This window comes from Mustela lutreola, chromosome 7 (genome assembly GCF_030435805.1).
Source record: "Mustela lutreola isolate mMusLut2 chromosome 7, mMusLut2.pri, whole genome shotgun sequence".
Taxonomy (NCBI): Eukaryota; Metazoa; Chordata; class Mammalia; order Carnivora; family Mustelidae; genus Mustela; species Mustela lutreola.
In genome coordinates this window covers 152,148,019-152,175,749 of record NC_081296.1, presented here as the reverse complement: position 1 = coordinate 152,175,749, position 27,731 = coordinate 152,148,019, and the positions used below count along the sequence as shown (strand labels likewise).

At 64.0% G+C, this 27,731-nt stretch overlaps 2 protein-coding genes across 9 annotated transcripts; one reads left to right on the top strand and one right to left on the bottom strand.

Moving 5' to 3' along the window:
- Window positions 1–7,243: 7,243 nt before the first annotated feature.
- Window positions 7,244–16,699, top strand: CDCA4 (cell division cycle associated 4). 8 transcript variants are annotated; one of them, XM_059183319.1, is made up of 2 exons: window positions 7,244–7,338; window positions 14,169–16,699. In XM_059183319.1, exon 2 carries the CDS (start codon window positions 14,172–14,174, stop codon window positions 14,898–14,900), a length of 729 nt encoding a protein of 242 aa, XP_059039302.1. In that variant the 5' UTR covers window positions 7,244–7,338; window positions 14,169–14,171; the 3' UTR covers window positions 14,901–16,699. The 8 variants fall into 8 exon arrangements, with proteins under 8 accessions (XP_059039302.1, XP_059039308.1, XP_059039303.1 ...); XM_059183325.1 differs by having other exon boundaries at window positions 7,327–7,350; XM_059183320.1 differs by lacking the exon at window positions 7,244–7,338 and adding an exon at window positions 9,058–9,195.
- Window positions 16,700–20,853: 4,154 nt separating this feature from the next.
- Window positions 20,854–27,050, bottom strand: CLBA1 (clathrin binding box of aftiphilin containing 1). The gene is made up of 5 exons (XM_059183315.1): window positions 26,461–27,050; window positions 25,089–25,219; window positions 23,616–23,745; window positions 22,545–22,658; window positions 20,854–21,626 (listed from the first exon to the last, which is right to left on the bottom strand). The coding sequence occupies exons 1-5, from the start codon at window positions 26,911–26,913 to the stop codon at window positions 21,465–21,467; spliced, it is 990 nt and encodes a 329-aa protein (XP_059039298.1). The 5' UTR covers window positions 26,914–27,050; the 3' UTR covers window positions 20,854–21,464.
- Between the last annotated feature and the right edge of the window lie 681 nt (window positions 27,051–27,731).

The following is a 27,731-nucleotide window of genomic DNA, read 5'->3' as shown; positions in this document are numbered from 1 at the left end:
ACGTCCAGCTGCAGCCCGGTCCGGCCCCGGCCTGACCTGGCGTCAGCCTGTCCTCAAGCCCCTTCCCCCTGCCTCTGGCACTCGGGATTTACCTGCTGGCTTGGGGGCTGGAGGCTGGTTTCCGAGGACGGAAGGGGAAGGAGGGAACGGAGCTGAGTGTGAAGCCGGAAGGGCTGAGGTTTCACCTGTTTGCAAGTGGTAGGGGCGCTCCGTGTCATGCTGGCCGATGCTCCAGATGCCGGCCGAAGACCTGGGACACGGGAGAGGGTCACTGGCGGGGCAGCGGGTCCGTTTCAGGTCGCATCCCTCAGCCCGGGCGGGTGTGGTGCGCACAGGGCGGGAGCCTGTGTCCGGACACCACCAGGCTTCCAGGGCGCTGGGGGCAAGCCTGCTCATCCCGGTCCCGGGCCGAGGCACCAGCAGGATCCCGGACAGCAGGTCTGTCCTCCTCCTCGAGGGAGAGTCGGTGCTCCTGTCCTTCCCGGTGATCTCACAGCGACCCTGGGAAGAGCCGCCAAGGCCTCTGCTCAGGAGACGGCAGAACGCGGGAGCCCAGAGAGCCGTCCGCCGCGCAGGTGTGCGCTGTTTCATTGTCGTGGAGAATGACATACCCCGCGTGCGGCTGCGGGTCCGTCTTCCTCGTGGACCTGGCTCACGGGCCGGGCACCACAGTGGTGGGGGTGGCCTGCGGCTGAACATGCGTCGTTACTCAGCAGCCGTCCTTCCGACCCCGCCGAGCTCTGCTCCCCAGTCCCTGCCGCAGTGCCTGTCCCCACGGAGGAGCCTGCCCCGGCGGCCTGCAGCCACACTCCCCGGCCTCACAGCCCAGCACTGCCCCTTACTCTCCAGGACCTCCAGCTAGTAGCCTGCGTCACGCACCCACCGGAGCCGCTGGCCCGCGAGGCCGACAGTCCGGCCGGCATGTGGGAGCTCTGCCGCGGAAGGACGGTCCCGGCGCAGGTCCGAGCGAGGCGGCGGCCGGTGGGCTGGCGTGAGCGCGCTGGTTCTTGCTCTGCTCAGAGGCTGGCAGATGGGAGGTGGATGTGAGCAGAAGAGGGGTGTTGGGAGGACCTCCAGGTCTTTGGCCGAGCGCAGGTGGCTGACCGGACTGGCGATGGAAACGTGACACTTCTGTTTCAGGCGTGTGACTTTGCCAGCGTCCGTGAGATGTGGAGGGAAGCGAGACAGGAGGGGTGGCTCTGGGGGACGCCGCTGGCCGTCCGCAGGTCAGACGTGCGACACGGATCAGGCATGCGGCCCGAGCATCCTCGGCTGAAGCTGGGGTCCTGCACGCTGAAGCGGGTGCCGGGCTCCATTCCTGCTGTTGTGGGTCGCCCGGTGGAGTGTCCCACTTCCTGCGGCTGCTGGCCTGCCGGGGGCTGCCCTCTGCGGTGCGGGGTGCCCACACACCGTCTCCCGCGGCCCCTCCCTCCTCAGAAGCAGCAGAGGCGGGTGCCCCAGTCCTTGTCTTGCTTGGGCCTCTGTGGCCTCCCCTTCTGCCACGGGGCTCTTTCAGGGGCTCATGTGACCGGGCCAGGCCCTTGCAGACATCTGGGTGTGTGGGTCACCCTGCCACAGAACAACACAGCCACAGACCGGCAAGGTGCCATAGTCACGGTCCCACGTTCTGGGTTGGTGCAAGGGAGTCCTGGGGACCCCTGGTAGAGCCCCGTCTGCCCCGGTGGTGGGTGAACGTGATGGGAAACGGGACCACTGGGCACCGTCCGCTCTTTGCTGTGGGGTAGACGGCGCTTCCCTGGGGGACTGTGAGGCAGCCCAGGAAGTGGGTGTGCACAGACGTGGCTGGAGGCCCGGGCCCCGGAGCACCCCAACATCTGCAGGGAGAGGAGGAGGAACCAGCGAGACGGGCTGGAGGAAGGGCAGGCAGGCGGCCCCAGGCGTCCGGGGACTCTGGACATGGGGCCACCCAGCGGCCGATGCGGATGGTGACGGTGACCGTGGAAATTGCTAGTGGCTGCTCGCGTAAGGAAACCCAGGCCCCTTCAATATAACTCCTCCCAGCCCTCCGGGGCACCCACCTACAGGACACCCCCGGGGAGGTCGTGCGGGGAAGCAAGTCTCAGAAGTGTGAGGAGGGAGGCCTGAGGGGACCCCGAGGGCGATCCCTCGGCTGCCCACCCAGGTCTGGTGGCATCTGTGTGTTCAGGGACCATGGGCCCATGGGCTCCCCAAGGATGTGCTGGGGGGATGGGCTGCCATGGGTCCCATGCCCTTCTGCCTGCCCCTGAGGCCTGGACCCACACGGAAGGTGGGGCCCCCTGCTTGGCTGGGACTGGCGGCGCCAAAGGCTAACGCCTGGCCCTGGGAGAGCGTTTCTTGGGGCACCGAGAGGGTCTGGGCTGTTCACCTGGGCAGGACACAGAAGCTGGGGAACTACGGGGCGATTTGCACAGGAGAGGACAACAGGGTCCCTGGATAGAGCCCCAGGCAGGGGAGCCGTGCAGACAGAGGCCCGCAGGGGCCGGGGGTGCCGGGAGGAGGCCAGACTCCCTGCCCCCCAGACCTGCCCACCCTCCCTTCCTGGGAGTGCGGCAGATTTCCATCCCCGCAGCCCTTCCCGATGCAGCGGCAGGAGCTCTTCCAGATACAGCTCCTCTCTGCGTCATGCTGGGGTTTTTGTAGACAACACAGAGTCCAATGGGGAACCTTCTGGGATTCTAGCTACGAAGGGTGTGTCGTGGGGAGAGCTCCCCCAAACGGGGCACACAGTGACGCTCACAACAGTGAGGAGGTCACTCGTCAGAGCACAGTTCCGACTCTGGCCACATCTGAAGGACTCGGGGAGGACTCCGGACGGGTGAGGTCATAGGCCTATTGGTGATAGACCCTCTGACCTATTTTCTTTGGCAGCAAACATGTCCCCTGCCCAGGGGGATCCCCTCCAGGAATGGACAGGAGATGCCGGGAAAAGTGGCAGGGTCTCAGGGCTGGGGTCTGGCGAGGGTCCCTGCCAGCGGGCAGGCCTGGAGCATCTCTGGGACAGGGTCACCTGGCCCACGGCCTCGGAGTCTCCTCTGTGCCTGTGCCTGTCGCCACCCCACAACCTCACCTCTACCCATGAGACCGGGGCAGACAGATGGACCTCCAAGGCGTAGTCCCAGGAGAGCCCCGGTGTCAGCCCGGCGGGGTACGTGGGACAGTGGCTGCCTCCTCCTGCCTCGAGGGGGCTGGGCACGTGCTCCCCTAGGAAAGGGCTCTGCTAGGAGGCCGGACAGCCACAGTATGGTCTTATTATAGGAAAGACTGGACTCTTGGACCGGGTCATAAACACATAATTCCGAGGGTCTGCGTCTGTGCATGGCCGGAGACTGAGGGCCTGAGGGCCAGCCTTCTGTGGACGCTGCCTTCGAGAGAGAGAATGCTCCCAGCGGGAAACCCCTGCCCTGAGATCAAGTATGCACAATCATGGGGTCCCAGAAATCTCGCTGGGCCACCCTCCACCCCACCGTGCCCCTTGCACAGGTCGGCGCCCCCCGCTCAGACCTTCGCACCCGTGGGACGGGCCTCTTCCTCCGTGTGTGGCCATGGCCTGCCCTCAGCCAGTGCCGGGCGTGCTCATCCGGCCGGCTCGCTCTCCAGCGGGGGCACGGGGCTGCTCTCCGCTTGTCCGTTTGAGGCTATAATGGAGGAAGCCTTTTTTTTTTTTTTTTTTTTTTTAAGATTTTCAAAATTTATTTGACAGAGAGAGGGAGAGAGAGCATAAGCAGGGGGAGCAGGAGAGGGAGAAGCAGGATCCCCACTGATGTGGGGCTCAATCCCAGGACTCTGGGATTATGACCAGAGCAGAAGGCAGACGCTTCACCCATTGAGCTCCCTGGGTGCCCCAAGGGTCCTTTCTATCAACATTCCCACGCCAGCGTTTTTGTGAACATGTGTCCGTGCCTCTGCTGGGCACGGCCCTGGCCGCTGGGCCATGTGCACTCCTGCCCTGCAGTTCTCCAGAGTGGCTGTCCCAGCTCAAGGGCCGGGATGCCCTTCAGGACAGTGTCCGCTCGCCCCCGGCCCCGGGCCTTTCCCTGCAGATTTTAGAGCGAACTTGTCAGTCCCCAGGAAGACAAGTTAGGGTTTCGGCAGGGATCGCACGGACTCTACAGCTAGGCTTGAGCGAACCGCTGTCCTTCCAGTGGGGGTCTTCCAGCCGGGGGCCTGCTGTTTCCCCAGCTTCGTCCCGGACCGCTCCCCTCCGTGTTTCCCGCTCTTCCTGGACAGCCGCGTGCGTCTAGCTACACACAGCTGGTGCTGATGTTTTTGGTGCTTTGCAAACGGTATCATTAAACCATTTTTTAAAATTCTATACTGACTTGTTACTTGTATATGGAAATAGGATTATCTGATGGTCATGCCTAATTTTTCACTCATTTGACCTCTTTATGTGGAGATTTGCTATGGGTGGAAGGGTGTCCCCCTCCCATTGCTATGTGACAACCCATCTGTGGGTGACCAACCATGCTGGCTAGGATGAGATTCTTTGGATTTTCTAGACCCCAACACTCATCTTCTGGGAATAATGATCCCAATTCCTTTCAGGGCCTTGTACCTTCTAATTCTTCTGCCTGCTTGCCCCGCAGACCTCCGCTCAATGCGGGCAGAAACCTGCCCTAATTCCTGGTCACGGGAGGCAGCTCATGATTTCGCTACAGCACCACAGGGTCACATGTAGATGGGTTGTAAATAGGCTTCATTCAGGCAAGGGGAGTCCCTTTGAACCTTGCCCAAGGTGGTCTGGTCTCTGCCCCTGGGCCCTGACAGGGATCCCCAGCCCCCCGGGATGTCCTGCCTGCCAGTGGTGACTGCTGTCGGGGGGGGAGGGGTTGGAAGGAGCTTGGGCCATTTGGTGTGGAAGCCCTGGGCAGGGGGCACGGGGGGTTGCCTGGACCCTGCCCTTGCAGGACTTTGGCAGTAATAAACCATGACTGCGAGTGTGAGTTTTGGCAAGTTTAGTGAGTCTTTGTAGTGAATTATTGAACCAAGGGTGGTCGTGGTGGCCCCAAACTTGCAGTGGGCGTTGGAGCAGGGGGGTGTCGTGGGCCGTTCGTAACCTACACTCGCGCATTCGGTTTGCTGAGTACTTTTGTCGTGAACGGGGTTGAGTGTCGTCGAGGGGTTCTTTCCACCTGTTGAGATTTCCAGCTCTACCTTCATTTTGTTAACATTTGTTTGGTTTGGAAGGTCAACCTTCTGTGTCCCGGAGCAGCCCTGCCTTGGCTGTGCTTTCCCTTCTTTTCTGCACATCGTGGGACTTGGAGTTGCTGATACTGTCTGGAAGCTTCAAGGGTGGCTGTGAGAGCAGCCTGGGATCCCTCCTTCCGCCGTCCCCTTCGTTGAGAAGAGTTCCTTCTGTTACCCAGCGATCTTTGTGTAGGGTCGCTGCTATTTCCCCCGAGTCGTTTTAATACATTCCCATTCTCCTTGTCATTAATTTCATGAATAAAATGATTGCTGTTTTTAGAGTCCAAGAACTCCGATATCAGGATCACTTGTGAGCCCATTTTCTGTATGTTGTTTTTTTTGGGGGGGGTGCCTTGTTTTTTCCCTTTAGGTTTCATGCTCTGGTGTGTCTGTTAATTTTTTCTTTCTTCTTCTTCTTCTTCTTTTTTTTAAAGAGATTATTTATTTACTTGACAGAGAAAGAGACAGCGAGAGAGGGAACACAAGCAGGGGCAGTGGGAGAATTTTTTTTTAGGATCTTACTTTTATTTCAGATTTATTTATTTAACAGGGAGACAGAGAGAGCACAAGTAGGCAGAGCAGCAGGCAGAGGGAGAGGGAGAAGCAGGCTGCCCGCCAAGCAGGGAGCCTGACCCGAGGCTCGATCCCGATCCACCAGGCGCCCTTCATTTTTCATTTTCTGGACATTTTGGGTGAAGGAGACTGGCGGCCCTGGAAGGCTGACCCACACAGTATTTCTGACTCCGAGCGCGGGACGGCAGGAGGCCCCGTCCTGCGCAGCCGGCCCCGCAGCGTCCTTCTGTCCTCTAGGAAAGGGCCTGTTCTCCCCTCCGCTCTGAGCCCGCCGAGTACCGTGTCCAGCTCCCACCGTGTGCTCATCTTGCTGTCGCGTGCACCGTCTGTGCACTACGTCTGTGTGGCCTGGGGCTAGGGACCCCCGCCGGCCAACATTGACATTTGTGCGAGTCACAGACCGCGGGCGCCCACGCCCAGCACTGCAGGAGCCAAGGGGCCCTGCCACGTTCCCCCTCTCCAGCCCTACCTGTCCCCTGCCACGATCCCCCTCTCCACCCCTGTCCCCTGCCACGATCCCCACCTCCACCCCTACCTGTCCCCTGCCACGATCCCCTCTCCAGCCCGCCTGCTCTCCAAGCCCCACTCGGCACCTGCCCTCCGCTGCCCAGGGTCCCGTGGGCTCCTGCCCCCCTCCCACTGTGTCACCTTCCCCCGGCCCGGGGCTCCCCCTCTTCAGCCCCTTCCCTCGGTGCCGGCGCGGCCAGCCTGGCTCACCCGAGGGCTCCCGACGCCACATCCCACCGCCCTGCGGGCCCCCGGCCGCGCCGCCCCAGCGAGCCGAGTCGGGACTGCGCTGACGACCTCCTTCCGCGGGAAACTCGTCCGGCAGACCCGGCGCCGGGGGGCTCGGCCGCTTGAGCGTCTGCCTTCGGTCAGGCCGTGATCCCAGGACCCTGGGCCGAGCCCCGCCTCGCTCTCCGCCCGGGGCAGGGCCGGCCGCCCCCAAACAAACAAGCGATCCTACAGACTTCCGTGCACGTCTATGGCTTCGCGTCTTGCGTGCCGGCCGGGGCCGCCCCTGTCCCGAGCACGGCTGCGGGCCTCCCCTCCCCTGCAGCCCACCGACCCGATCCCCTCCGCTCCCCTCCGCACGCCCCTGCCCCGCCCCCCGGGTCCCTCTGTCCTCCCCTCCCCTGCAGCCCACGGGTCCCCTACCCCAACGCCCCTCCTCGCCTCCCCTCCCCTTCCTTCCTCCCCCGCCGCCGCCTCCCCCGCGCGCGGCTCCGAGGCCCCGCGCTCCCGCCCCGCTTCCCAACCCTCGGCCGCCACGCCCCGCCCCCTGGCCCTGCGCAGGCGCGCTGCAGCCGCGCGCGGAGACCTGGGAGCGGGAGGGGGCGGGGCGGCCAGGGCGCGGGACCCAACGGCCAACGCGGCCGCGCGGGAACCGCGCGCCAGGCCCCGCCCGCGGTTTGAACCGGAGGCCCCGCCCCCGCGCTCGGCCAATCGGCGGGCGGGGCGGCCGGCGCCAGGACGACCCTTTGTGGGCGCGGAGCCGCCCCGCCCCGCCCCGCCCCGCGCGGCCCCGCCCCTCCCTCGGCGGCGGGCGCGGGCGCAGACGGCGGCGGCGGCCAGGTGAGCGCCCCGGTGCGCGGCCGGCTTTGTGCGGCGGCGGGCGGGCCTGGGCGCGCGGGGCGGGGGCCGGGACGCGGCGGGGCGGGGGCGCGGGGCGGGGGCGCGGCGGGGCTCGGGCGGCCGGGGCGAACCCGGGCTGCGGGGCGCCGAGTGCAGCGCGCAGCGGGGCCTGGCCGGGGCTGCCTGCGCGCTGCGGGCTCCGTGCGGCGGGGCCGCGGCTGCGGGCGGCGCCCCCGTCTGCGGCCCGGGTCGGCGCCGGCCCAGCCCGCGGGGTGTGCGGCGCGGCCCGGACGGCCCCGCACTGCCCCCCGCGGGGACCTGGTCCGCCTTCCGGACGCCGGACCCCGGGTGCTCCGGAGAAGCGCGTGTCGCCGGCAGCGGAGCCTTCCCCGGCGGCCCCCGGGGCACCTTGCTCGGGCACCCGGGGGGCGGCTTCACTCTGGCTCCGTCCCTTTGTGTCGGGGCTTCCGCTGCGTCGGGGGGAAGGGTGCGGGCGCTCTGCGGTGACCCCCGGGCTGGCGGCCCGGCTTCCCTGCAGCTGGCCGGGGAGCCCCGGGGAGCGCACGGTGGCGGCCCTCGGTGGCCTCCCCCGCCCGCCGGCCGTGCGGTCCAGCTGCAGCTGCCCCGGGCCGCGGAGGCGGACATTGGGCGGTGCGGGCGGGAGGATCGCCAGAGCTGGCCGCTGAACGGCCTCCCGCGGGCGTCCTGTGCCCCGCCGCCCCGACACTCCGCCGCGCGGGGCGGGCCCGGCTGGGCCAGCTTCGCTCCCCGTCGTCTGCAGAGCGCGGTCCCGCGAAGAGAGCTGCGGGTCACAGCGTGCTGGGTCGCCGGGTCCACGTGCCGCGGGTCCCAGCCCTGGTCCCTCTTCCCGGGGCCTGGCCTTGCCTGCGCAGGACGTTAACTGTCGATTGAACGGAAGAGGAGGAAAGAAGTTCTGCTGCAAGATGAGGCTTGAAGGCCCTGACTCGTCCGTGCCGGACGCCCTTTTCCAGTCCTGCCTCTTGCAACTGACGCGGAGGCTCAGGGGCGTCGGATGGCCTCCCGGAAAGGGCCGGGCTGGATCCTGGAAAGAGGGCTACCCGGTTTTTCCAGCTTCCTGAGGGAAGGGGCTTCCAGGCAGAGAAAGTTTGTGTATTCCACTCCAAGTAACAAAAGTACCTGCAATGTTTTTTCAAAATTGCTTTTTTAGTAATCGCTTAAGGGAAAGTTCAGACAGTGAAGAGGAGGCCACCCCGGTGGGCTGCGGAGCACCCTCAGGACTTCGGCAGCCTTGCTCGTCGTCCTGCTTTCCTTTGATGGGTATTTCAAAGTCTGAGCGTCTGACAGGAACTGAGAGTTCACGTTGATTTGCCTGAAAACCAGTCACCAGCATGCTTGGTGGCGGCCGAAGATCGCGGTGACGGGTCGGCTCCGAGCTGAGTCCGTCTCCCGCTCTTCAAGCTCTCTGCTGGAGTCGGGGTTGCTGGCCAGAGCCCGTGAGAGCAGCTACAGGAAAGGGAGAGGCCGCTTGCCATGAACTGCGGGGAGTCTGCCAGGCCAGGGTCCCCTTGGTTTGGGGGGCACCCTGATGGGGAACGGGCACAGTGCCCTTGCCTGGCTCCACCCACTGCATGGGACCCTCAGTCCTTCTGTCTTCTCCAGTTTCTGTATGGTCAGCCGGTGGTCTGGAGGCTGCTGTGCTCTGACCCGGGGCTGAACCCTGCATGGCCTGCTTGTCCGCTAACATCGGGGGGTTTTGAGCAAAATGCCATGACCCGTGAGGAGCTGATGGGACTGAACTCAGCAGGCCCTTCTGGCTGACTGTGGAGCAGACGGAGCTGTGTAATACCTGACGCTTTCTTTACCCAGAACTGCGTGGTGAGTCAGCCTCTGCAGTAGGACAGCCTGGGAAGTGGGACGTCCTGTGTGCTGTGTTCGAAGGGTCGAGCGCCCAGGCCACCGTCCTGGGCTGCCCGAGAAGCGGTGCTTGGAGGGGTCTGTGTGCCCACTTCTGCCGCCTTCAGAACCGTCTGTACTCGGTGCTGACTTTGTCCCAAACACAAATGTCTGAGGAGGGTGATCCTCATCGGCCACCGTGATCCTTCCTCAGCCTGACCCATCATCCCGACATGGCTCTGGTGACGGCTTGTCGGCTCGTGTCATTGGATGTGCTGCCCTTGAGCTACCCCTCCTCAGGTCCTAAGTCGGCCAGCATTTTCTTGCACGGAGTGCAGCATAAATTATCAGTTGCTCAGGGACATTTGAAGGGAGTAATTAGAGTGGCTTTGAGCACATACTTGTGCTGGCGTGCTGAACGAGATCCAGGCACGTGCAGCGTGTGGGAGGCAACATCTCAAATGGTTCAGACTTAAACTAGTGTGGTAGCCTCCCCCCCACCAACTTCATCATGTATTTTTCTTTGTAATGAAGGTGTCACCTCATACCGTGCAGTGAGCACTTAGTAGTGGTGCAGTCTGGGGGCTCTGTGAATGCCGTGCTCCTGTCGGGACAGGTGAATTTCCGTCATCCTGCAGAGTTCTTGCCGCCCTGCTCCTCTGCTGCTGACATTCTGCTATTTTAGGACTTAGGTTAGCTGCACCTCTTCCAGCAGTGGATGTCAGTGGAAGCCTGCGGTACCTGTTTCTTCATGCTTGCTTCATACGAAGGCTTGTCTGTGTTGTCGCGCAGCTCCCTGTGGGTTTTGTTGCTGGCTAGTGTTCCACTGTCAGACACACCACAGTTTACCTGTTTGACTTGCTTATTTTGAATCTGAAAATAATGTTTACATCCGGGGTGGTCAGACAGGTTCCTGGCAGGGAACTGGAGGATGGAGCTGGGATAATGGCTAACGTGGAGGGGAACTTACCCGCAAATGTGAAAAATCCATACAGAGAAACCTGGTGCAGGGTGAACTGATGGCGCCTTGTAGAAAGCGGCTTGATGTGTCTCACTCACGTGCCTTACAGATGCTCCTGCCTCTGCCCTGGTGGAAACTGGTAGAAAGGAGCCAAGTACTGCCAGTATCAGCACGCAGAGTCCGAAGCCAGCCTCACTGTACGTGGGGGAATCGTGAGTGGTGTGTATGCGCGGAATGAGGCTCAGTCCTTGCAGTGTCTTTATAGCTGAGGGTCACCGCGAGGCTGTCGGAGTGATGGTCAGCCCTTGCGTGTCCTAGGAGATGTGGTAAGACCAGCAGAGCCGGCAGCGAGCTCTCACGCACAGAGAAGGAGCTTAGGGAGATGCTCGGAAGAACCTGCGTTATAACTGCTTCTCCGTGGGGTGGCCCTGGTGAGTTTTGTCTTGCACCTTTGGTGCTGTCCCCCGTTAGGTACAGTAAGCTGCGCAAACAGGCCACCGCGGGGGAAGAGCAAAGGCGGCTTATTGGAAGCAGCTGCAGCCGCAGAGTGGGCCGCCTCCTGGCTTGCGGAGTGACACCTGGGGACAGGCGCGTGGCAGCGCTGCCGATGGAACCGGCTTTCAGGGCCCCCGGTGGGGGCTGCGGGCTGGAGGTTTTGTGGGCAGCACGTTTGCGTTTTCCTAGGAAGTGGGGACAAGGATTAGGGTGGCCGTTGGTTATTGAGACCCTGTCCCTTGGGGATGACTGTTACCGACGTCATCGACTCCTGGGGCTGTCATGGAGATGGAAGCCTGACCTCCTCCTCTGTGGTCACCTTAACAATGAAGGTCAGTTGTTTTACTAGCAAAAATGGATTTGGGAATAACAGGTGTAAAAAATGAGTCAAAGGACACCGTTTAGAACGGCGTCAGGAGACTGGCCGGGGCAGTGCCCAGGCCACGCCAGGCGCTGACCACTGCAGATCCGCCAGGAACACACACCCTTTGTGGGTGGACACTGGTACCCTCCCGGCGGGAGGAGGGAAGGTTTCCTCTGCCCGGCAACAGCTCGGCCAATGGGAGGCCGTCCCTGCCCAGCCAAAGGGAGGAGTCTCAGCTCAGCCAATGGGAAGCCTCTATACTTTAAGCTTCTAGTTTAGTCCAATGGACGTTGCGTTTACGGAAGTCCCCGGCCCCCTGCCCCCGAAGCTCCGCCTCTGGGTCGCGGCCGGGGCTCCGTTAGTCCCGGAGCAGGTCGGCCGGTGAGGGCCGGCGGGCGTTCCCGGGGGACGGGCCGGGCACGCTGCGGCGGGGGCGGGGCGGTTCCCACGGGAGGTCGCGCGGCCGTTTCGGGCCGGGGCCGGTGGCCGCCCCCTCGGGCCTGCGCGTCCCCCGCGGTGTGTCCGCCGCTGCCGCGCGCTCCGCGGGCTGTGGCTGCCCCGGAGTCCGCGTCGCTGCCGGCGGCCCCCACGGACCGGCCGCTCACAGACCCCGGCCCTGGGCCTCCCGAGAAGGGGCGGCGCGGCCCCGGGGGCTGCGTGCTCGGTGCCGCGCCGCGAGCCGGGGCCGGGGGTGTCGCTGCGCCCGGTGGCTCCGGCGCTGCGGACCGCGCTGGCCTCGCGGGGCTCGCGGGGCGCGGCTCGGCGGCGTTGCGGCGGCCCCTGCGGCTGCCCGGGCCTCGGAGCGGGTCGGGTCGGCGCCGGTCGCCAGAGCGGGAGTGTGAGATGTGCTGGGAAGAGGAGCCCCGGAGCCGGACTCTGTCCCCAGCGCGGGTCCCTGCCGTGCGACGGGCCCTCACGGTGACCCTCCGAAGAGCTCTCGGCCCGGGCTCGCGCGCACGGACAGAACAGGCTTCTGCAGCAGTCGCATTTGCAGCCGGAACCAACCCTTGAACCCTTGGGTGCCAGTAGCCAGAGCAGTCTTCCCCGGGCCCGGGCGGTGAGCCCTTCCGGTCACTTACTCGGCAACGGCCCCCGCGCCCGTGGCCGGTCCCGGGCGGAGCGCCGGGGTCTCGGGCTGCAGAGTGGCGAGTCAGACCTGGGTGCTGTCCTGGGGGAGGCTGTCCGGGAGGGAGTCCGCTCCCGCCGCTGATCTCACAGAGGCACAGGCCACCGCGCGGGGACCGTCCGGGTGCGCGTGGGAGTCCGGTGCACAGACGCGCGTCCTCCGTGCGACTCCCAGCTGGGTGCGACCCTGGTGCCTGCGGGGCTCTGTCCGTCCAGCACTGTGTAGCTTGGTGGACGCACGCACCACGTCCGATCCAGGTCATCTTACAATGTTCCACAAATGCAGTGTGTACCTTGTGCAACCGTTTGGGATCGGCTTGCTCACTCGGCATAATTCCTCTGAGACCCCTCCCGGTGTGGGTCTCTGGGGGCGCTGCCCTCCCGCTGCTGCGAGGCCTTCTGCGACTGCAGCCCCACGTGTGCCCGAGGTGGTGCTGGGCTGTTTCCCCGGTGTCAGAGCTGCTGTGAACGTTCTTGTGCAGGTTTTGGTATGAACGTTGCTTTTCATTTCTTTAGGATAAATGTCCCCAAAGTCCCTTAATTTTTAAAATTTCTAAAAAAGTTAAATGTATGGGGGTGAGGTCTATGACATCAAAAGGATACCCTGGGGACAGGGGCTGGCAGGAGTGAGTCCTCAGAGGGGCTTCTGGAAGCGGTGCAGAACTCAGGGGCCCCCAGAAAGCACGGGCGCCCCCCCTGCACCCCCCACCCCCACTCTCTGGGAGCCCCTGCAGCAGTCATAGAGAGCCACTGGACTGCTTTTTCTTAAAAAAAGGGGGGGGGTCTAAAAATTTGCAAATTTAAAAGACCTAATCCTCTTTATGAATAACTCAGATTAAGTATTTGAAATAAGGGCACCTGGGTAGCTCAGTTAGTGAAGCGTCTGCCTTTGGCTCAGGTCGTGATCTCAGGGTCCTGGGATGGGGTCACACATCGGCCTCCCTGCTCGTTGGGGAGTCTGCTGCTCCCTCTGTGCATGCAAACTCTCTCTGTGTCAAATACATAAAATCTCTAAAAGAAAGTCACTTGAAATAAAAACATTTAGCTACTTTATGAGAAGAGAGAGACTTGAGCATATGACTTATCTTTGTTTTAGAAGGGGTGGTCCTCACACCCTCCTGGTGCTGTGCTCTGAGAGCCGGCTCCGTAGCCCTCCGGGTGCCTGGCCAGGTGGTGCAGATACCGAGTCAGGGCCCTAGACCCTTCTTGCTCTGCTTTGTGATTCTCTTAGATCTCTCAACCTAGGACCAGTTCAGAAGAACAGTTGCTCATACTTTGGCTTCTGAGAGCAGAGTTCTGGTGAGCTGCTATGTGGTATGAGACCGGTGCCCGCCCAGAGCCTCTAGGAGCGTCCTAACCTGCCCCGAGGTGTCTGGTCCTCCAGGCTGGAATGGTGGCTGGCTTTGGAGGCCCCACCTCTGCCCAGTGAGGCCAAGTTCGAGCTGTACTTGGAGGAAGGAGGGACACGGTTGTCCAGGGAATCAGTCCTGGTGGTGTTCCTCCCCCAGCCCTCTCTAGCTGAGGGTGCTGCCAGGGCCCAGAGCTGAGGGGCTGAGGGTTGAGTCCTCTGGACTCAAGGGGCCCATTTCAGCAGGGCTGTGAAAGCCCTGAGGGGACAGGGGCTGCCTGTGGCTGGGACCCACCATCGTCAGCTTGGGCACAGGTGGGTGGCAGCAGCCAGGCCAGCAACTGCCCCGCTTCCCCCACACCCCCCTCCCCTGTGGGCGCCAATGCCCAGAATTTGGGGGTATCACGAGTGTATTTCCCGTATTTGTAGCCTACTTCTTTTTTCCGATGGAGACGGGGTGGGGGTGGGTGGGGTGTTGTGTGGTGGTTTAGAGCTCCTTTGTGAATCAGAGCCCTCCCTCCGGAAGCTGGGGCCTCATGTCCCCAGGGGCCAGACTGTCCCTGTCCCAAGCCCATCTTTGACAGTTACAGACTGAGTCTCGGGGCAGGGTCTTCTGGGCACTCTGGAATGTGCTAAACGGCATCCTCCTTGCTTTCCGGCAGGGCATGATGTTTGCACGAGGGCTAAAGAGAAAAAGTGCCGAGGAGCCGGAGGACGTGGAAGGCTGCTCGGCAGGTGCCCAGGCCATGCCCTCCTACAGCCTACAGCGCCAGTCACTCTTGGACATGTCCCTGGTCAAACTGCAGTTGTGCCACATGCTGGTGGAACCCAACCTCTGCCGCTCGGTCCTCATAGCCAACACGGTGCGGCAGATCCAGGAGGAGATGACCCGGGACGGGACCTGGCGTGCGGTGGCACCGCAGGCAGCAGGGCGGGCGCCGCTGGACCGCCTCGTCGCCACTGACATCCTGTGCCGCTCTGTGCGGGAGCAGGAGGGGGAGTGCCCTGCCCCTGACATGGGAGATGGCCAACCAGACCTGGTTCCAGGACTGGCCGTGGCGCCCGCGGCACAGGCGCCAAGGAGCCCGCAGAGCAGCCTCTGGGAAGGGGACGGCTCTCGAGAGAGCAGAGGGGGCTTTCAGAAGTCCCTGGATCAGATCTTTGAAACGCTGGAGAGCAAAACCTCGGGTTCTGTGGAAGAGCTGTTTGCAGATGTGGACAGCTCCTACTACGACCTGGATGCCGTGCTGACGGGGATGGTGGGCAGCACCTCGTCGGGCCCTGGCAGTGGGCTCCAGGCCTTCGCCTCCGCTGCCACCTCGCCTCCCAGTTCCAGCTGCAGGTCGGATCTGGGCGAGCTGGACCACGCCGTGGAGATACTGGTGGAGACCTGAGCGGGCAGCTGTGCCCTGATGGGACACGTCATGGATGGGTTCCTAAGGCATCCAGAGTGCTTGGCCTGGGATGCTCGCTGCCCTGCATCTGCTGGCTCAGCGCCTGGCTTGTCTGTGATGAGGAGAACGTTCCAGAACAGCATCCAGTTGGCCTGTCCCCTTTCTCCCTGAGGGGGCTGGGCAGTTTTCTTTCAGGCTGGTCGTCACCTCCCGCTGGCTCTGGGCATCTGCCTCCTCTGTCCTGCTGCCACTCTGTGGAGAGCTTGAGTCACCAGCTCTGTATCCAGCCTGGTTTTAACTTTAGATAGGTGAACTTTTTTAAATTAAGTTTTATATGTTTGGGGCAATATTTTGTTGTAAGATATATTTTTTAAACTTTTTATACTTTTATCTTTTTAGATTTTTTCAGCTATTTTCTTAAAAGTCTATTTTTTCTATAAACGCTTTCTGCTGCTACATTAGAAACTTACAACCTAAACAGTTGCAGTTGGTGTATTTCTTTTTTTAGGGTTTAAATAAAGACTTTTTTTAACAGGAAGCTTCACTCCATGTGGTGTACTTAGATCATGAATTTCCACGTGACGCTGGTGTGAACCTTCTGTCCTGTGACAGTCAGGGCACCTTGCACAGCCCCATCTTCTATTCTTGGGTGTCATGACCAGATCTGCTGTGCCAGCCCTGTCTTTGTCTGAGTTATATGGGGATTTCTGAAGGTTTTATTTATGCCTATTTATATGTATATGTTGGAGGTGAAGGTCAGATCCTGTCTACCGGAAGATCGGAAGATCACAGCCACCCCAGGTGTCTCCGTCGGTGCCTTCAGAGGATCTGACTCTCTGGGCCCCTCGTGTAGTTTTCCCAGCACAAGGGGCCTCTCCCTGGAAGACGCTGCCCTCCAGCGTCCCTCACCACTGTAGAGGGTCCCCGGCTTGTATGGACATTAATCAAGGGAAACTTCAGTAAAATGGAGTGCAGAGGCCCGAACTGGGGGCCCTCACTTTGTCCCACTGGACATCAAGAATTGTCAGTCACAGACCCAGCAGAAGACTCCTGAGCAGGAAAGACTCCGTTTCGGGCCCCAGCAGAAAAGGTGCACATGGCCTCCCCCACCAGGAAGTACCAGCCCCAGTGCCGCAAGCCAGAGACAAGCCTCATCATCAAGGACTCCTGGTTCTCTCCAGTGGGCTTCCATTCCAAACAGGCCTTCCAGCTTCCTCCTTTCTCCATAAATAATGCTCCTCTTGTTTGTTTGTTGGACTTGCCTATGGTTCCGCCCTAGCACGTTGCAATTCTGTCATTACTGAATAAACCCATTTCACTGGTGAAAAGGTCAACACTAACGTGGCCACTGGGCAGGCGTGCTTGGAGGCTGCCGTATGCCGGTGTGTGCAGATAGGGCACTGGACTGGAGAAGGCCCACACTTGCCCTGTGACACTGGTGCTGGGACAGAACCAAGAGGTTAAGTCTAGGATTAAATCTGGACACTTGTCCCATATGACTTCTCAATCCTGAAGGTGTTTGATGGTGGGGTTGGTGGAGCAGTGCCGCTGAAGTGAGCTTTGGGGTACCTGCCGTGCTCCCTGTGACCCTGCCCCGGACGCTGGGAACACCCACACCTTTTTTTATTTTTTTCACAGGTTTATAAGTGAGCCGGCCGGCCCTGCCCAGCTCCTGCTTCTGCATTTTCTTCTTTACCCAGCCCTTAGCCAAAACGGTCTGTTTTCTTTCCTGCATAAGACCTTTCTCTTGTATCAGCCATGTACACATTACTTAATTAAAAATTACCCAGCAAACAAAATGGACATGTGTTCGTTATCACCTCGAGCCCATCTATTTCCCTGGGTCAGTTCAGCTTCCTCGTTTCCCTTGGACCCCCACACTGGCTTCAACGTTCAGCCCTCGCTCCCTGCCCCAGTCCTGGGGCTGCAGGGAGGGATGGTGCCGTCGGAGGAGCCCGCGGCAGGCTGAGCCTTGCACCGCCTGCCTCTTCGGGTTCTGAGCGCCCTTTCTCGCGGGAGGTGAGGTCCACCTGCTCCAGTAAGCAAGAGCCCTGAAGCCGTGTGCAAATCCGCTGGAAGGACTGACTCCTCATTTGGAACGGCGCCAGGAGGCCGGCGGGGCCAGTGCTCACGCCACGCCACTCGCTGACCACTGCAGATCCACCAGGAAGCCACATGCCCTGCCCCTGGGCCCTGTGACCATCCCACCGGGAGGAAGGAAGGTTTCCTCCTGCCCCGGCAACAGCTCGGCCAATGAGGGGCCGTCCCGGCCCAGCCAATGAGGGGCCCCTGTACTTTGAGCCTAGTTCGCTCCCAAGGGCTCTCCGTGCCCCGCCCCCGCCCCGCCTGCCCCGCCCCGCCTGCCCCGCCCCTCCCTCGGCGGCCGCGAGCCCAGGAGAGGCGCGAGCCCCGCGGCGGCTCGTTCCGGGCTGGGCCGTGGTGCTGGCGCGGTTCGGGGCTCGCGGCCGCTGGGGATAGGGCGGGTGGGCGGCCCGCGGCCCGCTCGGTTCCGGGCGCTCCGCCCTGGCTTCCAGGCGGACCCGAGCCCCCGCACACCTCGGAGCGAGGCGCCGTCCGGGCCGCGGCCCTCCCCCTGCGGCCCCCGCTCTGCGCAGGGGAGCGGCCGGAGGGCGGCGGTCCGGGCCGCGCGTGCGCAGCTCCCGCCAGCGCTCTGCAGCCGCGGGGACCCGGGGTTCGGCCGGCGGCGCGCAGGGCACGCGGGGCTCCACGCCGCTGCCCCCGAGCCTGGGGGAGGGGAGGCAGCCTGGCGGGGCGGAGCGGACCGCCGGCCGGTGGACCCCGGGCCCCGCCGGCCTGGTAGCCCCGAAGGCCGCACAGCGTGGCCTCGACCCCTCGACGGGCTCGCGGGCTGGGGCGGGTTGTCCCTCGGGCGGCTGGCGGGCGGCCGTCCTGGAGCCTGTGGCATCCGCCTTCCTCAGTCCTTGGAAACGGTTTCTTTTCTCATTCCGTTCTGCTTTTGTGGCTAATTTTGTACTTGCAGGTTTGCAGTCTCTTGGGGAAAAAGCCCCCAGATGTCTACAGGCTGCGGGCCAGCCCCGCACAAGAGCACAAGAGCTGCCTGCTGCCCGCTTGCGGCCAGGGCTTGCCCGACAGAGCAGTGTGGCCTCCACCTGCACAGGCCTTGTCCTCCCTGGAGCCCCGCGCCTACAGGGAGGCCACCATCCACAGGCCCATGCCCTCCTGGCCCCGCCTGTGCCCTCCTGGTCCCTGCTGGGCATGTGAGCGCTGCCGAGCTGAGCCCAGCTGGGAAGCCGGGGTCTGAGGAAGGCGGCAGCTGCTGGCCAGGCACTGGGCACAAGGAGGTGCTGCTCCATGGTGGTCTCACCTATTGGACGGCAATGGCCGGGGGCCGGGAGCAGGGCAGAGGCCAGGCTTTGCTTCCCACCCTGCCCCGGTGGGGCTTCTGTCCTGGAAGACAGCCTCCGGGAGGCCCCTGGCCGGGATCTTGCTCTTTCCCTCCTAGGCTGCTGGCCTGAGCGCATCATCAGCACCAGGTCAGCAGAGACAGGACAGCCCCCTCCTGGGGAGGGCAAACCAAGGAGGGGAGCCTGGGTCCACAGTGGCCCTGAGCAGCTGCTGGGCACCCAGTCCGTGACCTGTGCCCTGTTGCACCCTTGTTCTTGGGGTGCCTCTCTGCCTGCATCCCGGGATCCACCTGCCTCAGGGCCAGGGGTGAGGCAAGGCCAGGGCCCGGCCCGGTTCTTCCGCCAGCACCAGCCTGCCCGAAGCCCAGGCCTCGCAGTGAAGACCAGGTTCAAAGTGAGCTCCCCGCCCTGCGGCTCTGCAGTGGGGGCCCACCCAGCGGGATGGGGAAGGCTCCCCGGGAGTCTTTGGTTGGCATGTGCGTGCACGTGTGTGTGGCTCTTGGACGAGGCACATAGAGGGTGATTTCCCGGGGGTGGTTTAGGGTTTGCTTGTGTGTTACTGCACTGCTATTCATGTCTCCCAAATCCACATGCTGGAACCTGACTTCAGGTGTGCTGGTGTGAGGAGGGGGCCCCTGGGAGGTGTCCTCGTGATGGGCTCGGGCCCCTGTCAGAGGAGATGGGATGGCTTGCTTCCCGGCTGCCCTCTGCCCTCTAGGCGCACAGTGAGCCAGGAGAGACCCACGGGGACTCCCAGGCTCCATCACTGTGGGAAGGAGCTTGTCCGAGCCTCCCTCGAGGTGGTGTGCTGTGCCGGCGGCCAGAGGCTGCTGAGACACAGCGTCCCCTCCGGCACCCGCGCCCTCTCGTGGGCCGCCCCACTCGCACCTGGTCCCGGCCATCCGTGTCCGTGCCAGGCCGGGCTCCCGCGGGGTCAGGGCACAGGTCTGCTCCTCGGGTCTTCTTCCCACGGATCCTGGTGCTGTCCCCGGGACCTGGGCACTCTGTCCTGTGTCTGCTCCCTCTGTCCGTCTGTCTGCATCCTGCTCAGATGGTTTCCGTGGACCCGTGGGCGCTCATGGACTGCTCCCCTGCTGGCCGGGTCTGCCATCAGGCCCTTCTCCAGAAAGGCTCGCGTTTGGGGTGGCGGGGCCCGCTTTGTGTGTTGCCGTTTTGTTCTTTTGTGTAACTTCCGAGTCTCCCATGCGTGTGCCGCTTGCCCACCGGACCCTCCTCAGCTGTACCCGCACCCTTTCACGGTCTGGGACCTGCACCGTTGGGGCCACCTCTGCCTCTGCTCCTGGGGTTCTCACATTTTCATGGACCTGTGCTGTCTTGCTGTCTGCTAAGTACCCGCCGGCTGTGGGGCCGAGGCTCGGTCCTACTGCCACTCCCAGAGGCCTCCCGTGTCTGCGGGAGCACTGGCCGGGCTCTGGACACGAGCCCGGCCGCCAGGTTCATAGACCACTGGAGGCTCCCCTTGCCCCATTCTAGGCCCCTGCACCATGCCTCGGCCTTGCTGCCCTGTGGAGCCTCTAGAGTGGGCAGCCGGAACCCCGAGCAGAGTGGTGGGGGGCCTCTCACTTCTCCAGCCCTCTTCTGAGAGAGGCCGGCTCTACTTGGGGATTTTCTGTCAGCCTTCCCTCCTTACAGCCCATTCTGAGCACTCAGCGAGGACCCAGAGCTGGACAAGGGGTCCCTGGGGCCCCGCCCCTCCCGCTCTGCGCCGGGGGCACTGAGTTCAACTACTGTAGGTTCCTTGGCGTCCTCAGCTCCGAGATGGCTCTGAATCCCGATGTCGTAGCGGACGGGCTGCGTTCCGGCGGGCGCAGTCGGAGAGGGCCAGCCAGCGCTCACTCTCCCCATTTGGAAGGCCCCTCCTTGAGCACCTGGCCAGACACCAGACACAGCATCTGAGCCAGACTTGATGTCTGCTTGGACACGGACTGAGGGACAGGGACAGCCCTAGCCTCTGGCTTGGGGAACAGAGCTGGGGCGCTGGGCTGGCCAGGGTTCAGGAGAGGGGTCAGCCGCGCAGGGGAGTTCCGTGCATGTCCCAGAGGGAATCTGGGGGAGGAGGCCGAGCACAGAACAGTCCGTGGGTTCTAGTCTGACTTTAAGTACAGGCTGGGAAATGACGGCACGTCCCAGTGGGTCTCTGCTTGTGGGGCCCCGGAGACCCTGGGCGGAGGCTGCCTTCTGGGGAAAGCAGGTGGCGGAACAGCAGTTTCCAAATTTTCTTTCTCTCTAGCTGGAAATGGAAAATGAGGGCAGGTTTCCTGAACCTGCAGCACGAAAGCAACGTGATCACGCCTTCCCATAAGCCTGAGAGACCACTGCAGCCTGGAGAGGCAGGGACACCCTCTCCCCGGGACAGGCGACATCTGCTGGTCACTGTGTCCCCACCGCGGTCACTGTTTGGGTCTGACTCCAGGGTGGATGGAGCTGGCCTGAGGCAGGACAGACGCTCCGGCAGAGGGATGGGGCGGGACGGGGGCAGCATCGGGCATGGGAGCCTGCGCCGCCGCGCTTCTGACAGCGGCCCCCACGAAGCAGATGAGCCAGCGAGAACGCGGCCTTGTCCAGGCCATTTTATTTAATAAAATTTTACAAAAGTCAGTGCCTTCGCCAGAACCAGAGAAAGCCTGCTGGGAGTCAGAGGGGAGGGCCGGACACAGAGAGAGGCCACCGGATGGGTGCTGGCGCAGGGAAGGGCTCCCAGGGCCTTGGCGTCCCCCTGCCCCAGGTGTGACAGTAACGTGCTCCGGACCCCGAGTGTGTGGACGCCTGCCTCCTGCGGACAGTCCCAGCTGACCGCCAGGCCAGCCTGGTGTGCCCCTGGTGGCCACACAGGCAGCCAGGCCTGGGGTCCCTCCCCAGGCGGCCACAGGGGCCAGCAGCACCTGCACCGGGTGGAGGCCACCAGAGCCACCTTGGTTCACGTCAAGCTGGGGCAGAGCTCCTGGAGACCTGGGGCACCCCCTTCCTATTGAGACCGGCTCTGCCGAAGGACCCACTCTTCTAAAGGGGCCAGACCCCAAGGTGCACCAGCGGGCACGCACGGCTTCCCGCACGGCGTCCCCAGAAACACGCCCACGGAATAGTTCTGGTTTCCAGCACCAAACCAAGCCGGTAAAAAAACGTATAATTCCTCATAAAAATACAAAGTTCTCCTGTTTTAGCAAACGTCACTATTAAACAAGGTCATTTTTAGTTTACGTGGATTGAACATCTTTTTCCACGGAATTGTGATGTACTGCCCGTTTCTGGGTAAGGGGGTCTTCAGAAAGACGCTGCAGGCAAGCAGGCCCCCCTGTCTGCTGCCAGACGTCCCGGGGAGCTGACGGGAAAGGAAGGGCATGGCATGGTCAGGGCCTCCTGAGGCTGGCTTGCTGGCCCTGCCGCTCGGGCCTGTGCAGCTTCCTCCCCTCCCACGGTCGTGCGGTCAACACAGAGATGCACGGGACAGAGCGGACAGCTCTGTGGCCTCTCCCGGGGCTAAGCGGGCTCCACGCTGGCAGGACGGCTGTGCCGTGTGCCCAGGGCCATGCAGGCCTCCCCATCCCTAAGTGACCCTATGACCCTGGCCTGAGGGCCTAGGTGGGGTTCCAGGACCCGTCCTGCTCTTGTCTGCAGTGTCCACGGAAGTCCACTACCAGTGCCGCGCACATTTCAGTGTCTTGCCGATCTAAGATGGTCCCTGCCTGCACTTCTAGAAGTTCCCACCTCCTGCTCTGTGGGGTTTCCCGTAGAGCAGAGGGACCAGCATGCCTGGAGATGGCCCTGGCCCCAGCCGGATGACAGGGGGCCCATACTGTCCACACCAACCATCAGAGCACACCTTGGTAGTGGACGCCCCCCGGTGCCACTGCGTTCCTGGGGCAGGGGTACAGGCAGAGCAAACCCCACCTGTGCTCCAGGTCCTGGGCAGAACAGGCCCCTCCAGACTGGGCACTGCTGGCCACGAGGGGCAGGTGCCCCCACTCCCAGGAAACACTGTGCCCTGGCCTCAGAAGAGGACACCTGCCCCTCACGTGCACCTCTCTGCCGCTCCCCCCGCCTGCCTGCTTCCCACCAGCCCTGCGGGGGCCCTGACAGCTGCTCACATCCCAGCGCCTGGTGCTGCCCGGCCTGCCCCGGACGGCGGCTGCGCTCCTTTCCCCCGAGTCTGTGGGACTCAGGGAGCAGGTGTCGGCACGCAGACCCGCACGGCCCCCACAGCCCAGGCGTCTCCCGGGGGTGGGTGGCGATGACTCACCTCGGTCTGGATCACGGCTCTGCAGGGCTGCAGAGAGAAGGCAGGCGCGCCCAGGTCGTCAGACTGTTTGAGGTCAGAACATTCCAGAATGTGACCCAGGTCTCCAGAAGGGTTCTAGTGAGACAAGCCACTGTCACCCGCCGGGAAGGTCGATAAAGGACGGCTTTCTCTGCGTCTGCCTCGTGAACCCGGACCCCTCCGGCACATCCTACTGCTCAACGGCCACGTGCCATGACTCGGTGTCCGCAGGGTCGGGCAGCCGGCTGGCCCCCGCCCTCCGCTCACCCGGCTCCCGGCCATCCCTGCCCTCCAGACCCGCAGGGCCCTCCACCTCCTCAAGTCTGCCCCCACCTCAGGGTGAGCCGTGCTCCCCAGCCTGGCTGAGCCGAGCTGGCCCACCTTCCGCCTCCTGTCCAAGCTGCCCGTCCCCTTCCCCACCCTCCTGGCTGCTTTTCTGGCACAAACACCAAGGCAGGGCGGCTGCGTCAGGCCCCTCTGGCCCCTCCCACCCCTCCCGTCTCTCCCGGCTGGCCCCGGGTGCTCCCTCGGCCCAGCGGCCATCCCAAGACCGGCCATCAGGAAGGCCTGCCAGCCCCTTCTGGGTTTTCCGTGTTTGAGAATTTCCACGACAGCAACAAACAGGAAAGGATCTTTGTGGACTTGACAGCCAGCTCCGCATACAACCTGCATTTTCTCTTGTAACCCCTGCCACGCCTCTCGCCCACGCCTCCCTGCGCCCACTCTGCCGCTTCCAGCCTCAAGCGCAGGGGACCCACCTGGTGGCTGGCCTCACGCCCGCGCCCGCACCTGCCGCTCCTCGCAGGGCCCCCTCCTCCGCCCTCCCCTCCCCTCCCCCGGGAGCCCGGCCGCCCCACAAGCTGCCTCGGCCCCTCCCTCACCAGGCGCAGAGGGCGGCGCTGCACTGGACGCCTGCACGGCCTGCCCCGACCAGACCCCGCCTGCGACGCCTCATCCCGGCAGCACCCCCGCAATGCGGTCCATGTAGGCGGCTCCCGTGGCCCCGGGGTGCCGGCAAAGTCTCCGTGGAGCCCCCAGGGGCGCCCGGCTCACCTTCTGAGCAGCATCTATTCCGAGAACGAGGAACAGGTTCTCCTGGCAGCGGGACCCGCTCCAGGGGCAGCAAGAGGCCGACGCGCCGTCTGGGCTCTGCAGGGCTCTCCAGAGTCTGCGGGACTCAGGGCTGAACAGAGACCCATTCGTTAACGGCTGAGCGGGAAGCCTTCCAGACGGACACCGAGGGACCTGCCCCAGGGGCTGTGAGGACAGAGTTCTCCCTTCCAGGCCGGCTCACGTGTTGCTGCCCCCTGAGTACCCCTGCACCCCCGTCCTCCTGCCCGGGCACCGGAGCGGCCGAGCGGCTCCTCAGGGGACAGGCCCTCCCCGAGGCCCAGTACTTTGCGGTTTTGTTCCTGATGGTCTTGCGGACCACGAGCTGCACCGGGGGGCCACAGGGACACTCAGAAACTAGAAGCGGGGCAATGCTTAGGGGATGACCACTGGGTGTCCGTCGTGCACCGTCCATAGCTGCGAGCCACTCCCCAGCGGCCGCGTGCCACCAGGGCAGCTAGCGCGGCTCCTACCACGGAACGGAGGGTGTGCACAGGAGGGGCCACGCTAAGTGCCCACAGCATTTGCAAGTCGTCTTCCTGTTTTCACACCCTGAAGTCACAGCCACCTCCTGTCACACCACAGTGTCCAGCCCTGCTGGACCTGACAGCCAGGACCACCTGTGTCTCCGCGTGTCTGCGGCTCCTGCTCCCACCAGAGGCCCTTCTGCCTGCTGGTCCGGGCCACACCCTGGGGAAGCGCTGTATCCAGAGAGCCCTCTGGGCCACGGTGGTGACAGCCTTCCGGGGTTCAGGCCTCTGTCCCCCCAGGCCCCTGCTGGGGGAGGTTCCCTGGCTTGGACCCCAGCAGTAGCCCTGCCTGGACCCAAGGCCAGAGCCCAGAAGGGCAGTCTGCAGAACTCCCTGACAAAGAGAACACGGGTCAGGGAGGCCAGCTCAGCCCCTCCTCCTGTGGCCTGGGCCCTGCAGACCTCAAGCCGACCACGCCGGCCCCCCCAGCTGAGCTGCGCCTGTTCTGCCAGCGCCCAGTGAAGGCGCGTCAGAGAACGCAGCCATCCGCGGGCCTGCATCTGTGGTTTCCCAGACAATGAGCCCCGGGGACCATCAGCCTTGCCGGCAGCAGCAGATGCGCTCAGGCGGGCTGGCCCTGTGGGTTCAGACTGTCCCTCGGGGGCACTGGTATGTTTCTCTGTGGCTGAGGATCAGGCAGTCCAGTCCTCCGGGACCAGCACTGACACGGAGACACGAGGAGCTGGCGCCCCTGGTCTCCCTTGATCCAGGTGAACACAGCTCTGAGGGCGACCACGGCCAGAGCATCAACCCATGCTGCCCGGTCCTTGAGGACCCCACGACACCAAGGTTGTGGGGTCTTTGGGACAGACAGGCTCTCTCTAAAAGGCCACTTGGTCAACTGAAGTACAAACTCGGACTCACTCTAAGAACCCAAGTTCATTACCACAGCTGCTGTCCAGATTCCCAGCCGGGCGCTTCTAAGATGCGGTTCAAGGGGGAGACGCCGTCGGTCGCCTGGGGGACTGGTGCGTCTTGAAAAACACACGGGAACACATCCTCGGAGCTGTGTGGAGGCTGGAGGGAGAGAGAAACGCACGTCAGGTCACCTTGCTGCCGGCAAGGGGCAGATGACACATGCAGACGATCGTGCCCTCACAGCTGCTGTAGCGGGCCCACTTGCCCCCCGAAGTCTCTGCTCTGCACGCTCCTGTGGGAAGCCCAGAGCGTGGCGGGCGGGCTTCGGGCACGGCACCCACAAGCTTTGTCGGGGACACACGAGACAGCGGCACCTGATAAACACATTAGTGTTTCCCGTGTGTCAGCCGGTTGAGAAGGCTGTCCACACAGCGGTCAAGGAGGCCTTTCCTGGGCGGAGACCTGAGGTCGGAAGGTCGGGAGTTAACTTGAAGGGCCGGAGTGAGGGCTGTCTGAAGTCTGGCAGGAAGTGACAGGAGTGCAAACCAGGAGGGGAGGGCGGGCGTGCACAGGGGGCAGGCTGGAGGGGAGGGTGGGTGTGCAAGCTGGGAGTGCGGGGAGCCCCGAGAGCTGCTGGAGGCACGCGTGTGTGTGCGGCATATATGCATGTCCGTGCGGGGCTATTTTCTGTCGTCACCTAGTGTCTCTTGCGAAGTTCACATCATGGTCAGATTGTTCCCTGATCCGTTAGCCCCACAGTCCTGTTTTCACAAGCGCACTTGCGGAGGGAGTGGACGGCGCGGAGAGCGCCTCCCGCCAGAGGTCCAGGGCACACGACCGGCTAAGGAAGCAAACGTTCATCCCCAGAACCAGTTAACCCTTTCCTCTCATCCCTTCCTCTGACTCCTTCTGTTCTTATGGTGTTTGGGGGCTTGGGGTGAGCCCTTGGGAAGAGACGGCAGAGAAACAGGAGCAAGGGGAGGAAGAGGAAGAAAAGAGGCGTCAGTTGCGTCACTGCGCGTCTGTGCAAGAGGCGGTCGGGCCAAGAAGCGCCGTGCGGAGACGACGGGGCGGGCGGACTCTCCTGGCCAAGTCCAGGGCCCGGTCGCCACACACAGGCTGGAAGGGACTCTAGAGGGTGAGGCTTTCTGAGTAAGGAGCGTGACAGTTTGGACCAAAAGCTCCTTCCCGGTGTGCCCTGAAGGGAGCCAGGAAATGGGCTGGCGCGGGGAGCGCTGCGCACACCAGCACCCGCTCCTGAGTGGCCCCCCGCGTGGTCCAGCCTCCCTCCCTGGCTCAGGAGGACAGCACAGCCAGCCGCACAGGCGGGCCGGGGCCAGGACAGCAGCAGACCCCCTCCCGGGCCGGCCCAGCGAAGCGGAGGTCCGCTGCGGAAATACCTCACGAGGTGCGCCGCCCGCGGCTCCTGGCACCCCAGGCCCGCGCTGGGCAGGCTGGCGAGCACCGCGCTCCTTTTGGGTAGAAGCCACTGTCTGCCGCCGAGGACGCGGGGGTCGCTCCGGGCGCTCCAAGTTTGGGGAGAACTGCTCAGACTGGGCCGAAGCGTCCCGAAAGCCTTCAAACTCCCCCCAGGCGCTGCCGGGCTCCGCGGGGTCCGGGCCTTGGGCCGGGCAGGGGGAAGGGCCCTCGCGCGCCCCGGAGAGGCGCTCCCCGCAGCGCCGCTGCGCGCCTGCCCCTGCCCGCCCCCCGGGCGCCCTGCTCGCGCCGCGCCCCTCAGAAGCGGGGCGCAGGGAGACGGGAGCGGCGCCTGCTCCCGCGGCGGGGTCGCTCGGACTCCCGCGGGGAGGGGGCGCCTGGCCGGGCGCGGCGTCCCGCTGCCGCTGGCCCTGCATGTCGGAGCCGCGCGGGGCTGCACGGGGCGCGGGCGCGGGGCTGACGGCAGCCCGGGGCGGGGGTCCCCGCGAGGGCCCGGCCTGCGCCCCCGGCCCGCACCCACCGCGGCTCGCTGGAGCAGCGAGCGCCGCCGTCCCCACGCCCGCCCGTTGCCCGGCAACGGGGCTCGCCGGCCCCCGCGCCCCGCGACCGACGCCATGACGTCAGCGCGCCGGCCCGCCCCGCCGGGCGCCTGCGTGCCCCGCCGCACCCCCACCCCGGCCCTCGCCCTCCCCCTCCTGCGAGCCGGGTCCCGGGTTCCTTGGAGCCCGGACAGCCCTCCCCGCTGCCCCCCGCTGCCCCCCGCTGCCCCCCGCTGCCCCCGGCGCCCGGGGCAAGGCCACTGCCCGGCCCGCCCCCAGCTCGCTCCCGGCCCCCGCGGACCCTTCCCCGCGCGCCCCCAGCCGGCCCGCGGACCCCCCGGGAGGCGTGCGCGGGACTCCAGCGTCGCAGAAGTGCCCGCAACCCCGGTCCGCACCCCGGTCCCGGCCCCTCCGTGCGCCCACCCCTCCACCCTGTGACCTCCTCGTGCCCCTCCTGTGGGCACGAATCACCCGCTCTCCTTGGTCCTCGCCAGCCCAGCTACCGAAAATCGTAATTTTGAGAATTACCAGATGAGATCATCCCTGACCCCTGGACAGCAGGCTCCTGTCCCTCCTGGGCTTCCTGAGGGTACATCGGCCAGCACCACAGTGCGCAAGCAATGCAGTCCGACTGCCCAGCTCTGGGCGGACACCCGGGTGACCCTGCGGGAAGGGCGCCGCCTCTCCCGCCTGCA

Excerpts from the sequence above, each read along its gene's own strand:
- CDCA4 (XM_059183318.1), top strand. The coding sequence starts at position 12,428 with ATGTTCCACAAATGCAGTGTGTACCTTGTGCAACCGTTTGGGATCGGC. Across the intron at positions 12,647-14,168 it reads ACGTTCTTGTGCAGGTTTTG|GGCATGATGTTTGCACGAGG; the intron begins GTATGAACGTTG and ends GCTTTCCGGCAG.
- CLBA1 (XM_059183315.1), bottom strand. The coding sequence starts at position 26,913 with ATGCAGGGCCAGCGGCAGCGGGACGCCGCGCCCGGCCAGGCGCCCCCT. Across the intron at positions 25,220-26,460 it reads CGGGCGGCGCACCTCGTGAG|CCTCCACACAGCTCCGAGGA; the intron begins GTATTTCCGCAG and ends CTCTCCCTCCAG. Across the intron at positions 22,659-23,615 it reads GAATAGATGCTGCTCAGAAG|AACCCTTCTGGAGACCTGGG; the intron begins GTGAGCCGGGCG and ends TTGTCTCACTAG.